This window comes from Malus domestica, chromosome 05 (genome assembly GCF_042453785.1).
Source record: "Malus domestica chromosome 05, GDT2T_hap1".
NCBI lineage: Eukaryota > Viridiplantae > Streptophyta > Magnoliopsida > Rosales > Rosaceae > Malus > Malus domestica.
In genome coordinates, this window is record NC_091665.1 from 46,052,017 (window position 1) to 46,065,201 (window position 13,185).

Here is a 13,185-nt window from a genome sequence, read left to right on the forward strand (position 1 = left end):
TCGTTACACATGACATGACAATGTGTAGTATTGTACTAGAGCCTTGATCTTGGCCGTATCTACAATGATAATGGAAAAGATGCGATGAGAATGCAAATGCGATCTTATCTAAATTAATCATGTTGCGTACAAAAGTTAATTACATATTAGAGTGTGATAAGTTTAAAATACCGCAGCAGTGACATCTTTAGTACATTTTTCCGGTGTTATTACAAGCCAAGGTGTAGTGTATTTTAAAGACCATGCAATTTTACGATTCAAAAAAAATAAAAATACCATGCAATTTATTGATTTGTAGAGATTCCATATAAAATTTTGATTCAATTCCCTCAAAATCTCATGGGGAGAGGTGAGATTTGTGGATGCTTAAAATACACTACAAAATATCTCCAATTCCCTCTAATTCTACAATTTTTCCAAATTCTTTAAATTCAAATTCTAATTGAATACACCTGAAATGTTATAAACTTCTTTAAAATTCTAATTGAATACACCCGGATTTCTAAAGATTTTAACAAACTATCTTAAAATCTTAATTGAATACACATTAAATTTCAGAGAATCACTTAAAATCCTGATTGAATACGCGTAGATTCATTAAAAGAATTAAAATCCCCTAAAATCTCAATTGAATACATCTCCTTAGAATGAGTCAAAGGGAGTTTCAATTTAATAGATGATTGAATAATATGGCACTGCAAGTAGGATGTCATCTTTCGGATACGATTTCGTTTTCTAATAATAATAACGTGCAATTTGGGCTATATTTTGTTGACTTGTAAATTGAAAACATACAACTACAAGTGTGTTTAAAATCCACAAACGGACAATGTGTCTTGTTTTTTGAAAATTTGAGTAAGATCTGAAAATTCTAAAAACTTCGAATAGAAATTTTATAATCTTCAAATGGCAGCAGCCTGATGAGCGATGCACGAAGACCATTGGGAACAATAGGAAGATGAGTGAAAGAAAGTTCACACGAGAGCCACTTACTATTGTATTCAAGTCTCACCCGAATCCAATTCGAGACAAGGCAAATTTTACACAAGCCACAATGATCAAATATGAGTCGGAGTATAGCCGCGAGTTTTGAATTTCGCACGTTCATAACGATTCAACACCAAGGACCTATGACTATAATCGGATCAAAGGTCACATTCCTGCAAACCATCAAGAAGAACTTTGTAGACGAGTTTTGATCCATGATTCCAGGTGCTTGAGCTCCTCAGTGGTTATTGAATGTCCAAGACCAGGATAAGCCTGCAAGTTAGAAACGGATGAAATGAAGGAGTTGAATAAAAGTGGAGTAGCGTTCATTTGATGAGTGTTGTGTTGTGTTGTGTTGCTTGCGTATTATTACCTTAAACTCGCAGCTTACACCAGCTTGTTCGAGGAAAGGGGGACCTGCTTGTCCAGCTTCAAACAATACCATATTGTCGGCTATCCCATGAGACCACAAAATAGGCGTCTGCACATGTATTCAGGTATACGTAATCAGATTGTTGAATCACGTGAAAATGAACATCAAACCACCAGTTCGTTTCAACCAAATTTAACATTGACACCACAAAATTAGATTTATTGGGAAAGTTCGATTAATAGGAGAGAGGACAGCGCATATATTAGATATCAAATATATGGGACAAAGTCAAGGATGATGGCGATGATGGTATCACGACAATATATGGAAATGCAATTTCAAGTTCGAATTCTTAGAATGACAAGACATAAATTATTGAAGCACAATAACGGATGCTAATCATGAAAAATTTCTGAAAAGTACCCTTTTCGCTTCTGGTTTTATTTGTTCCACCATAGATGAATTGAAAGGAAGCCATCCACTAAACACTGCACCTCCTCCTAGAGTTTTAGGGTATAGCAGAACACTTGCCAATGTCAAGGCACCTGATAAATATATTGTATTTGCAAGTTACCAGCAGTAAAGAAATCAATCGCACAAGTGTTTCTAGCAGTGTGTAAGTCTGAGTGCATAAAGAAAGAGACCAACCTCCTTGACTGAATCCACACACAAAGACATTACTAGGATTTGTGCCAGCTTCTATCTCCTTGTCTATCATCTTATGCACATTCTGAACTGCTTTAAGCAGGCCAGCTTCTTCTCTTGGAGAATTCTGAAATACGTAACAACGCGGTCTTCAGTAAACAACATAGTATAAGCAATGTTATGATCAAGGAGCAAAGAGACAATTCCATAACACTATCCAATGGAATACATAACACAGATTCAAAGATAAAGATTTAAGCGGTAGAAAAAATAAATTTAGAGAGACTGATGGCATTATCGCCTAATGACCACTAATTTGACTTTAAGAATAAGGGTGGAGAGTAAGATCAAGATTATAATACTGTCTAGGCACATGCTAGGTGCTACCAATGATCAAGCAGATTTAGAAGAAATAAAAAAATATGAGAAGAAATGTAACCATAACTTACAGAGGTCATAGGAATTTCGTGGATGTCAAACCATGAAGGCATCACAGCACCATCTACAAGAACAAGCATATCAGCATGAGGAATGCTATTACATCATACTTACTTGCTTAAAACAAATTATGCTCTTCATAAAGTCTTAATTAACACAAGGAAATCTCTGCAACATTAAAGTCCCAGCATGCCTTCAATGACAAAAAAAGAAGAGAGAGATATCCGCAGTTTCAACATTGACTGTAAATCTCTCAGCTTTATTTTGAAACTTCAAACTAAAAGCAATGGAACTTAAGTACTGATGACAAACTGACTCAAGTGATCTTTTCCCTCTTCATCTATGGTTCTGAGCACTCATTTCAATGTACTTTCAACAATTTGCAGCACGAAACAACTAGTTTCTCTCGTAAGCAATACAAATTGTATCCATTCTAGACGACGACTAGTCGAAATTTAAACAGAAGTCTAATATTTCTAACCAATTCTTTGCAGTGTCAAATATCAAGGACCCTTCAAGCTCATCCTGGCCAACAAGCATTTCATTGCAAATGTAGGTTAGGCCAGTTAGTCAGTGAAGCGTACCCGCCCCCTGGAACCCAAGTCCAAACCCCCTTCTCATAAACCATGCAGTTTAAATTCACGCTTTGTGAAACCAATAAAACAAAACGCATTTGATCATTTAACAAGTCAATAGCTTCCCATAACAATCCTCCGAACCCATGTCAAGCAACTAATCAAGACCCTTAATTGCATATAAATAAAGTAAAAGTACCAATTTTGATTAAAAACCCATGAAAATTAAAGCACAACCCAAATCAAATTAGCCATACACAAACAAATCCAATGCATGTAGAAAGGAAGCATGCCAAAATTGTCCGAGTGAAAATGTAAACTCACAGTTGCAAGAGACTGGGGTCGACGGAGCAGTTGGGAAGGACCATTTGGTGTTCCGGAACTCAGGGGAAGTGAAGAGGGACTTGATGGGCTCGTTGGCTGGGCCTGAATCGCCCAACCCATGAAGCCAGAGAACGAAGCTCCGAGCCGCCATTGACGCTGGTCTCGGAGAAGATTGATTTGACGGTCGGGAGAGTAGTATGAACAAGACGGTGCTACTCACGGTCACTATAAACAGAACAATTGGCTTTGCTATAACGATAAGCTTCATGCTCGATCATCGTCCGCGGACGAGCTTTAGAGCTTTCGCCAATTTGGGGGAATTCGATGTCAAATGACTTAAATTACCCCTCAAAATGTATTGATTTACCTTATGCCCTTTCATGTTTTTCACATGTTCCTTTTCAACAACCCTAAGCTTACGTTTATAGAGAAGTAAATTTTCAAGCGGATGTGATTACTAATGCCGAATTTCATTTTAATAATTTTTATTTACGAGAAAAATTAATGAAAAAAAAATCTGAAAATTTTAAGTTTTAACGGTAAGAACAAAAATTGCTAGTGTGTTACCGAGCATCTTTCGTTAGATCAGCCCCCCTTTAATTGCGCACGTGGCGGAACACTATTGGCCATCTCAAAACACACGGTCGAACAGAACAGAACAGATCTTGTTGGTCTCTCTCTGACCTGAGCGAGCTGCAGAAAGCTAGAGAGAGAATAAAGCATGGCGGCTTCAAAGCTCCAAGCGCTGTGGAATCACCCGGCCGGTCCTAAAACCAGTGAGTCCCACTCTCTCCGATTTCACATCCGAATTATCTTGTTCTCCGTATATTTTTATTCGAATTTTTGCATTTTTTTTCTATTTTTTTAAATTTTTACTGTCTAGCAAGATTTAGATCTGCTGCGTTGGATAAAGACACAATTTGAGCATTTTCCTACAAATTAGAAGTTGGAAATTTGGAAAAGTATTTGGTTCTTTAGACCAATATGTTCAAGTTTGAATTTTTGAATCGTTTCCACTTATTCTTTGATCAAGTGCACTGAAAATTTGTTTTATTTTTGAAAAATTAAGGTGCTTTCGAACAATGTGATATTCTAAACCAATGATAAAATGAATTCAAACTCTAGGCCGGTACACCAAGCGTCATAAATTACAAACGGGTGACTTGGTGTACCGGGCCGTGTTCTCAGCACATTTGAAAATTTTCTCGTGTTCAAGAGGTAGGCAAAAGCACCCCAAAGATTTTTCTTATTGAATTGTTTGTTTTGTGGTATGACAAACGGATTATTTAGTATAATGCTATTTGCTGTGAAGGGTAGTGATATGTGGTAATTAAGTTAACTAATGTTGTATTGCAGTTCACTTTTGGGCTCCCACATTTAAATGGGGAATTAGCATAGCTAATGTTGCTGACTTCGCCAAACCACCCGAAAACCTTTCATATCCTCAGCAAATAGGTTCGTATATGTTGTTGTTTCATGTTTTATAACCAAGTGGTGCTGTAACTGTATTCAATCTTTGTAAGATGCAGATCGAGTCCCCTCAAATTAATATTTCCCGCTTTTGTTTTGTACCCAGCGGTTGCGTGCACTGGAGTTGTTTGGTCACGTTATAGCACTGTCATAACTCCGGTAAGTTGAACTAATTGACATAATGTTCCTACCCTAGAACATCAGAATATCGATGATAGTTGATCGATTCAGGAAGTGTCAAACAGCTGTTTTTCTGTGAATTTTGTACATAACTCAGGCAATTGTTGGATGGCTTATATGATAAATTCATATACAGCTTGTGCTTTTACTCTCAAATTTTGTAGATCATATGAACTAGGAACGTATCTTTTGTGGATTTGGCATGTACTCTGTGTGGTTTAATTTAGGTTTCCTTCAAATGATTCATGTGTTAATTTGTAGTTGTGAATATGAAACTTTTTACTTTCCAAGGAGAGAGAGGTTCGAGAATTGGATGTTAGGTTTCATTAGGTGATAGACCTGCTTTCGGTTAACTTGTGAGCTCCAAAACCGTAGATACATAATATTCGTCACAAGAACAAAAGAGTCATGGATGTACTTTGATGTGGAAATAGAACATAAAAAGGTGCTTGGTTGTGGGTAACAGATGAGTGACTGTGCTTGCATTAAGGATTAGTCTTTTGGTTTTGTTCTTGATTCTGTGTATTGGAGCTTTCCCGAATGGATTTTCTGCTGGATTTTGAGTTTAGCGTTCTGTGATTCGCGATTGCAGAAGAACTGGAATCTTTTTAGCGTGAACGTAGCAATGGCAGGGACAGGCCTCTACCAACTCAGTCGTAAAATACGGTAAGTTCAATGTAATGATATTTGCTTGGTTGAATATTTAAGCGCGTGTTCATCATGACACAATCTTCTACTTTCCAGGCATGACTATTTCTCCGAGAAAGAGGCAGCAGTTGCCGAAGAATGATGACGAAAATTGTGCCAACCGCATCTTGTCATGGCTGCCAAGGCTCATGTTGCCTCCTTCCCTTCTCTTTGTATTGAATTTGATTTTTTACGCGCAAATGTTTGATTTGCCTTCCTCGAGGGATTTGGACAATATTTGTATTGAATCTGATATCTTACGGGCAAATGTACGATTTGCCTTCATGGAGGGATTTGGACAGTTGAGTTTGATGCGGTAAGGGGTATTTGTACCTCTGTGGACAGTTGAACAGCCAAAAATTCCCACCAAATTCACTAATAAATGTTACCTCCAACTCTCTTCGACACTCTTCGACAATATTTTGATTTGCAGTGCTTACGTCTAAATATAAGCATTTCATACTCCCTCCCCCAACTTCCCAGGTTCTGCAGAATTTTCCGGCCGGAAGGAAGAGAGTAGCTGTATGAAAATGATCGATCTCACACAATTTCATGGAAAGTTAACTAATCGCAGAGTGTATAAATGGAAAATCAGGCATGATGAAACTCAATTTCCACCCATGCAACATCTCGATGAATTCGCATGGATAATCGGCCTAATTAAAGCGTAGTAAGAACTAAAACTTCATAAATGTTTAATGGTTCAAAAGTTTACAACCTCACTACAATTTCCAGTACATGTCCCATCTCAGAAGTAAACAAAACAGGCCGGCCGAAAAAAAATCAATCATTTTAATGTTGAAATTGTAAGAATTGCATCTTTATACCAAATGGGTATGATTTGCAATCAGCTAAACAATGAAGACTAACAGAACACGTGAATGCCACCGAAACTCACTTACCCTATACGGCCGTAGGTAAAATATAAAGCCAAAGGGAAAACTGAATTCAGAATTCGGCTCCAACAAATTAGCTGCTCCTTGTAAAGTTATGAGTGCCAGTTTTCGAAGACCTCCAATATGGGCTCGACTGCTGCAACTAACCATTTCTGGTTTGTTCAGCTTTCAGACCAGAATCGTTGTCGTTTTCATGCCCATCAGAGCCCAAACTTAACTCCAACGTTTCATTCAGATCTTGGCATACTACCTGATTATTCTCCTATGTATGAAAAAAAACCACACCAAATTATTGTTAATAACAAAATGAAATCAAACCCCTTTTGATTTACTATTAGAGTTCAGGTACCAATATGATTTCCACAAGTTCTTAACAGAGAAAGGCAATTAAATTGAATCCCTCCAAGAGATAAGTACAGTCAATTTATGGTTCCCACACACACTAATGCATATAATAAGCATGTGTCTCCAGCATATAAAATCCTTGCTACACGAACGCAAAACAAGAAATGGTTTTAAAAAAAACACAAGCATAAAAAGGCACAAACGTTTCACCTGATTTTCTTCCATAGGAACGTCATTAATATCGGGTTTTTCATCTAAACCCTGATTCTTGGGGTTTGCCTCTGTATCAACTGGATCATTATCAATTGAGTTACCTTCATCTTCTGTAGCCTCATTTTGCTCTTCTTCTAGTAAAGCAATCTGCTTTGTCAAAAGAATGAAGTTATCATTCAACAGAAAACCCCCACCAAAAGCAAACAAGACACTTAAAGACAGTCAAAATGACCCTACGGTTCCTACCCAATTAACCCCATTCCAATCATGGAAATCTATCTAGCGATGTTATGATGGTGACCTGGGGAATGCTTACAACTTAAAACACAATGAACTCAATATCATAACTATCTTAGAGCCATTCTACCCATAATCCAATACAACAACAACAAAGCCTTTTCCCACTAAGTGGGGTCGGCTCTACCCATAATCCAATAAGAGTGTAAAATCATAGAGAACCTCTACAATGTTTTCAAATGTCATACGCACTATACGGACCAGTAAAAGTGACTATTCCCAATATCACAAACTCAAATTTGACTACTTCGTTGTAGTAGGAGTTGGGCCCTTAAGTAACTAAAGGGCAGTTCCTAGTAACTATTTTCCTAACTATCTAGTGTAAGCAAACCATCTGTTTTCCCTCCAGCCATCCACCATAAGAATAAGATTTTTGAAGCCAGCTCAGTTTATGAAATTGGTAATGTTTCTTCTAGTTGGAAATTGGTGACATGATCTTATTCTTATGACACGGCCAATATAACTAGGATGCTGCTTGATTCAGTCATGCATGTACTAGTGCAGGTTTTTGGAAAAAAAAGAATGGCTCGACACACCACAAAGATTCAGAGATCAAAATTTTCACTGAATATTTGCACTTAGCATAAAAAATGTATAAATAAGTACTTATAAATATTCAAAACTTCATCAATGCATTTACCAAGTTTCGTTACTACATACCTGCCAGTTGGCACTATGGATGAATGGCTGGAAACTCTTTCCAATAGAATAAAGTTCAGAGAAATACCAAAAGGAACTAGAAAATGGATATCGGTAACAACGTAGTATATTACTGTCTAGAGAAAAATGTCAATGTAACCCCAAAAACCAACTCCTAATTACCGAGATTATATATCAACTCTGTGCGAACGCTAGCTGAATTTTGTAATCAGTACAACCTCAAACATCTTATGTTTTCTCATAGAACTGAATCTTTTACTACAAATACAAAGTTCAGCTTAATGTGAGCAGCATTAAGTATGATTCACTTCTCACCAATAAACAATCAGTTTACGACTAAATACAAAACTTTCCAATGTGCCAATCCTTTCTCGATCCTAAATGAATTATCGTGAGCCGAATGAAGTAAGATTCACAACAGGATTAGGACTACTTATAAATCAAAAAACCAAACCACACCAAAATCCAATAACAACTCTATTGTATCCAAACTTCAACATAACAAACGATAACTCATAACTCGAATTTGAATTCTAGCAAAACTGACTACAAGGCATACATTTTTCGACTGCAGGACTTGCTACAAGCATTAATGCAAATCAGGAGATCCTCACTTCACTCAGTCCACAACAAACTAACATAAACCCATAATTTCCAATGTTTTAAACACTTCCTTCCCCAAGATCCCTGAAACTAAACCCTAAATTACTATTAACCCAAAACAAAATATATAGATTTCAACTCAATTACAAAAAACCCATAAAGCTTTCATTAAAAAAATACAAAAATCAAACAACCCAGAACATCAATTAGACTTCAATCTAAGAATTCCAACAAAATCAAACAAAAATACATTCAATCAAACAAGCAAAATTGGGGCAAAATTACCGGAATGTATTTGAATTTTCGGCGGGGCGGTTCCTCGCTCGCTGCCAAAGCGCCGTCGTCCTTGGCAGAAACCTTGTCCCTGTCCCCTCCATTGGCGACTGCGCCATTACTAATGGCAATCGGGGTCCACTTGAAAAGCAGGAGATGCGAGCCGTTATTACCATTAGAGGAACCGTTAATCTGGTGAGAGTGATGGATGGAGGTGTTGTGGTTGGAGGGAGGAGCTACGTGTACCCACTTCTTCTTCCACTTCCTCACCGGCCCAGTAAACACCGTTGCCGGTCCGTGCCGGGTCGAGGTGCGCCCGAGTCGGGCCCCAACTCCCTCCATCTTGCTGATGGATCTCCGATTCTGCGTTGGCGACTCGCTAGACGTCCGATCCGGCTTTAAAAATTAAAAATTAAAAAAAAAAAAAATTTTTGGGAATTTCTGTATGATTCTTTGTTTCTTTGCTTTCTCTCTCTGAAACAAAGACTTTCTCTCTCTAGATTTGGGTTGGGTGCGTTTTTGATTCGTATATATGGTTTCCGTGTTTGGGTGGGATTGGGCGGTCGTCGGGCACTGTTACTATTTTGACGCTAAATCAGGGCCGTCTACGTGCATTCGTACTAGATTGGGGATTTTTATTTTTCGGCATCTTCTAATCCACCAAATCAGAGGATCCGTGCCGTTGAAATTTGATTCAACGGTTGAAGTTATTATAACTTTTATAGTGGATCCCTATTTGTAGTGGTTGAATCAAATTTTAACGGCACAGATTCTCTGATTTGATAGATTAAAAGGAAGGAATCCAAAAATGATCATTTTCCTTATTTTTCTTCTTATTCACATCTAGAAGCATAAAATAATCGACCTATATACGAAGAATTATTTCTAACACTCTAAAAATTTAAATATGCACTCTAAACTTTATATATATATATATATATAAATAAGTAAAAAAATACTCTTATAGAGTGTACAATTAAATTTTTGAAGTATCATGCCAATAATAATTCCTTATATATTTATTATTCAACCACAAATTGACGAGTGACTAATTTCCTTCACATGTAGTCGCAGTATCACATAAGTAGGCAGCGTACATTTGGTCCTCGTAGCAAATAGTATGCAAAAGCAGAGCTAATGACTCCAAACAATGAATCCGTGAAAATACAAACTCGAGCTAGTGACTCTATGAACCCCTTGGAGTTCTTATTTTCGAACAAGTACGATACAATCTGCATATTCACAATTCATGAGTTGATGATTCGCGATTAATATGACTCACAACTTAAGGGCTTATAGCCATATAAGTTACGAGCCACGAATCCATAAATTTAAGCAAAGAAACTAAAATACTAGCTAGGGGAATCATGGGATGTGCCTTGAAACTTGTAGTTCAAGACTCATGACTCTCAGTAATGTTATATCCATACCAAAAGACTCACTCCATCATGCATGAGAAACCATGTCAACTGAAAGAAGTTAGAATTCGGGAACACACATTTTTAAGGAACACTCCATAACTTTTTTCAACGTTCCTACAATGTTTAAGATCTGGACATGGGCCGTCTGAAGGATGATGAAGGACAAGATCGATGTGGTGAAGAGCGGAAACGCACTTAGGCGTCTGAGCGCATTGACCTTCCTTGTTTTTCGATCGTCACAGATGCCCTGTCATGAAGGTTATGCCATCTCCAACCAAATGAGGGCCAAAGGGCTCCCTTTAGTTCTATAGTCATACAAGAAATTATATTTTAATAAACAGTGATAGGCCATATTTTATATCATCTCCAACCGAGAAGGCTAAAGGACCATAGACCAAACATAGCCATTTGACAAAAAACCATCTTCAACTGAGAGGGTAAAATGGTCATAGGCCAAATATAATTTATTATTTTAATTAAATTAATATGGTTAATTAAATTAAACTACCATATTAAAATAAGATTTTCAGACATATTTTGAGTGTCATTTGTCGCCAAATGAATAAGCCTCTAGATTTCTTATTTTTATATAATCTCAATAATTTTTTATAGGATTTTGAGTAACAGGTGTCGCTAAAATAAGTAACTCTCTATATTTCTTATTTTTATGTAATCTCAATAATTTTTCTGATAAGATTTCGAGTGACACGTGTTGCTAAAATGAGAAACTCTCTAGATTTCTTATCTTTACGTAATCTTAATATTTTTTCGGATAGGATTTTGAGTGCCACGTGTCGAGATGTAATTGGCTATGCAAATTTTAGATAGGATTCTTATCTACGTGACACTTCTTATCTTCAGCTTTCAACGTTGTAGGAATGATGTAGGTATTTATAGGAAAAAAATTAGATTTTTCTTTATAAAAGTTCGTTAAAAAAAAAAAATCAAATTCCAATGGTAACATGACGGCAGCATGACGTTAGCTAGCTGGCGTTATGCTGATGCCTCAAGCCTGACATTCTGGAGCTAGAAGGCTGGCAAAATGTCAAGCTTGACATTATGGGGCTAAAAGGCTGGCAAAATGTCAAACTTGACATTCTGGAGCTAGAAGGCTGGCAAAATGTCAAGTTTGACATTCTGGCACTGAAAGGCTAGCAAAATGTCAAACTTGACATTCTGGAGCTAGAGGGCTGGCAAAATTTCAATCTTGACATTCTGGCGCTGGAGGGTTGGGCCTAGTTGGTTGGAAATGGCTAACCCGTTGACCTGATATGGGCCCGGTGGGGGCCCACAAGCCATTTGGCGTAACCCTCGGTTGGAGACGATTTTTGTGTCATTTCGAGTTATTTTTAGCCCTATGACCATTTGGCCGGATCGGTTGGAGATGACCTTATGCAGGAAGCCGCTCCAACTCCTCCAGTCCATTCAGTTTGGCCAACTTCTTGAGCTTCTTCCTCACGAACTTGTTTTCCACTAGAGCCAGTTCTCACTGCCTCATGCCTCAAATCCATGACCTCTTCATCAGGATCGGTGGGCTCGTTACAAAATTTCGAATTCTTAAACAGAACAATAACAACATTCAAGAGCAAACATGCTTGAACAAAAACCAAAGTGGCATCATATTTGATGTACTCCCATCACACGTATCAGCAGAAAATTATGCAAATTTAGGCGGCGTTTGTTGCATCAGACTGGACTAACTTCTGGGACTAAGCTGGACTGGCTTAGACTAGACTAAGTTTGACTGACTTGGTGAAACATTTGGTGCAGTGTCGGACTAAAAAGAAGGATAATAACAAACTACAATATTATATTTTTTAATTCATATCTAATAATATTATATTAATTAATTCTATCTTTTTTATTCTAATAAAACTCTCCCTCTCACTCGAAGCCTTTATTTTTTTTCTCCCTCCTTATCTCCCTCGTTCTCTTCGTCCCACGCTCTCCTTCCCTTCCCTCTTTTTTTCCGATTAATTGCCAAATTTTTTTCTACAAAACGAAGAATCGAGCTTGGTTTTTCAGGTTTTTGTTCGGTGCAAGATCCCAACTGGAGATAGCTTTCCAAGTCCATGGATTAAATCGGAGCCGCAAGTTTGTGGAGCGGCGGAACCGGCCTGCAGCGATGCCTGGCGAGCTGATCAGCGACAAGTCGGGGTTTGTGGAGTCGGGGAAGTGAGAGACGACGATGGCTTTGATTTGCAGATGGTATGGGCAAGTGCAAACGCACAGATCGAGTTTAACGTCGAGCTTTGGGTGAACGACAATCTAGATTTGCTCACCCAGGGAGCCATCGTCGTATTCGAGTAGCAAACGAGAAGAGAGGGAGAGAGTGTGATGGTCTGGTGGTGTGATTTGGCTGGAGTGAGGACAGAAAGCAAGCAACGCAGGGAGAAGAGCAAAGGGAGGTCTTAGCAGTCCCATGGTTATTGGGGGGTCTCGCTAAGCCCTCTTAGCAAAGGATTTTGTCTATGCGAGTCCCCTTAGTCTCATTAATGTTAATCCCAGCACGGAACAAACACGGTATTAGACTAACAGCTAGTCTAGTCCAATCCAGTCCCATTTAATTTTAATGAGGGCAAACAAACGCCCCCTTAAGGTTCTGTTACCCAAATCCTTTGAACATTTAGATTGTGAATCCCTGAACCAAACAATTACAGGCCAAATTAAAGCATACCACGGGCAATTAAATCACAACAATGATCATCTACATTCAAGGGAAGAAAAACAAACATGCTGTGAACTGAAATTCCTACGCAAAATTCCAAGCAACCCACATTTTCTTGGCCAGATTCTAG

The 13,185-nt window shown here is 38.0% G+C and overlaps 3 protein-coding genes across 3 annotated transcripts; 1 reads left to right on the forward strand and 2 right to left on the reverse strand.

The window, feature by feature from the left end:
• Positions 1-973: 973 nt before the first annotated feature.
• Positions 974-3,857, reverse strand: LOC103434447 (probable carboxylesterase SOBER1-like). Its single transcript, XM_008372804.4, has 6 exons — positions 3,343-3,857; positions 2,455-2,507; positions 2,009-2,132; positions 1,784-1,905; positions 1,361-1,468; positions 974-1,260 (listed from the first exon to the last, which is right to left on the reverse strand). The coding sequence occupies exons 1-6, from the start codon at positions 3,608-3,610 to the stop codon at positions 1,171-1,173; spliced, it is 765 nt and encodes a 254-aa protein (XP_008371026.2). The 5' UTR covers positions 3,611-3,857; the 3' UTR covers positions 974-1,170.
• Positions 3,719-6,078, forward strand: LOC103419598 (mitochondrial pyruvate carrier 4). The gene is made up of 5 exons (XM_008357698.4): positions 3,719-4,118; positions 4,699-4,797; positions 4,919-4,971; positions 5,585-5,658; positions 5,737-6,078. The coding sequence occupies exons 1-5, from the start codon at positions 4,064-4,066 to the stop codon at positions 5,780-5,782; spliced, it is 327 nt and encodes a 108-aa protein (XP_008355920.1). The 5' UTR covers positions 3,719-4,063; the 3' UTR covers positions 5,783-6,078.
• Positions 6,079-6,339: 261 nt separating this feature from the next.
• Positions 6,340-9,494, reverse strand: LOC103419597 (uncharacterized). Its single transcript, XM_008357697.4, has 3 exons — positions 8,979-9,494; positions 7,131-7,280; positions 6,340-6,837 (listed from the first exon to the last, which is right to left on the reverse strand). Exons 1-3 carry the CDS (start codon positions 9,306-9,308, stop codon positions 6,718-6,720), a joined length of 600 nt encoding a protein of 199 aa, XP_008355919.1. The 5' UTR covers positions 9,309-9,494; the 3' UTR covers positions 6,340-6,717.
• Positions 9,495-13,185: the final 3,691 nt, after the last annotated feature.

Bases quoted from the DNA above. Each gene is read 5' to 3' on its own strand.
- LOC103434447 (XM_008372804.4), bottom strand. From the start codon at position 3,610: ATGAAGCTTATCGTTATAGCAAAGCCAATTGTTCTGTTTATAGTGACC. The intron at 2,508-3,342 runs GTGAGTTTACAT...TTGTTCTTGTAG, and splicing joins GACCCCAGTCTCTTGCAACT to ATGGTGCTGTGATGCCTTCA. The intron at 1,469-1,783 runs GTACTTTTCAGA...ATACATGTGCAG, and splicing joins TAAAACCAGAAGCGAAAAGG to ACGCCTATTTTGTGGTCTCA.
- LOC103419598 (XM_008357698.4), top strand. From the start codon at position 4,064: ATGGCGGCTTCAAAGCTCCAAGCGCTGTGGAATCACCCGGCCGGTCCT. The intron at 4,119-4,698 runs GTGAGTCCCACT...GTTGTATTGCAG, and splicing joins CCCGGCCGGTCCTAAAACCA to TTCACTTTTGGGCTCCCACA. The intron at 5,659-5,736 runs GTAAGTTCAATG...TCTACTTTCCAG, and splicing joins CAACTCAGTCGTAAAATACG to GCATGACTATTTCTCCGAGA.
- LOC103419597 (XM_008357697.4), bottom strand. From the start codon at position 9,308: ATGGAGGGAGTTGGGGCCCGACTCGGGCGCACCTCGACCCGGCACGGA. The intron at 7,281-8,978 runs GTAATTTTGCCC...TTGACAAAGCAG, and splicing joins GAAAATTCAAATACATTCCG to ATTGCTTTACTAGAAGAAGA. The intron at 6,838-7,130 runs GTGAAACGTTTG...TTTCATACATAG, and splicing joins TTCCTATGGAAGAAAATCAG to GAGAATAATCAGGTAGTATG.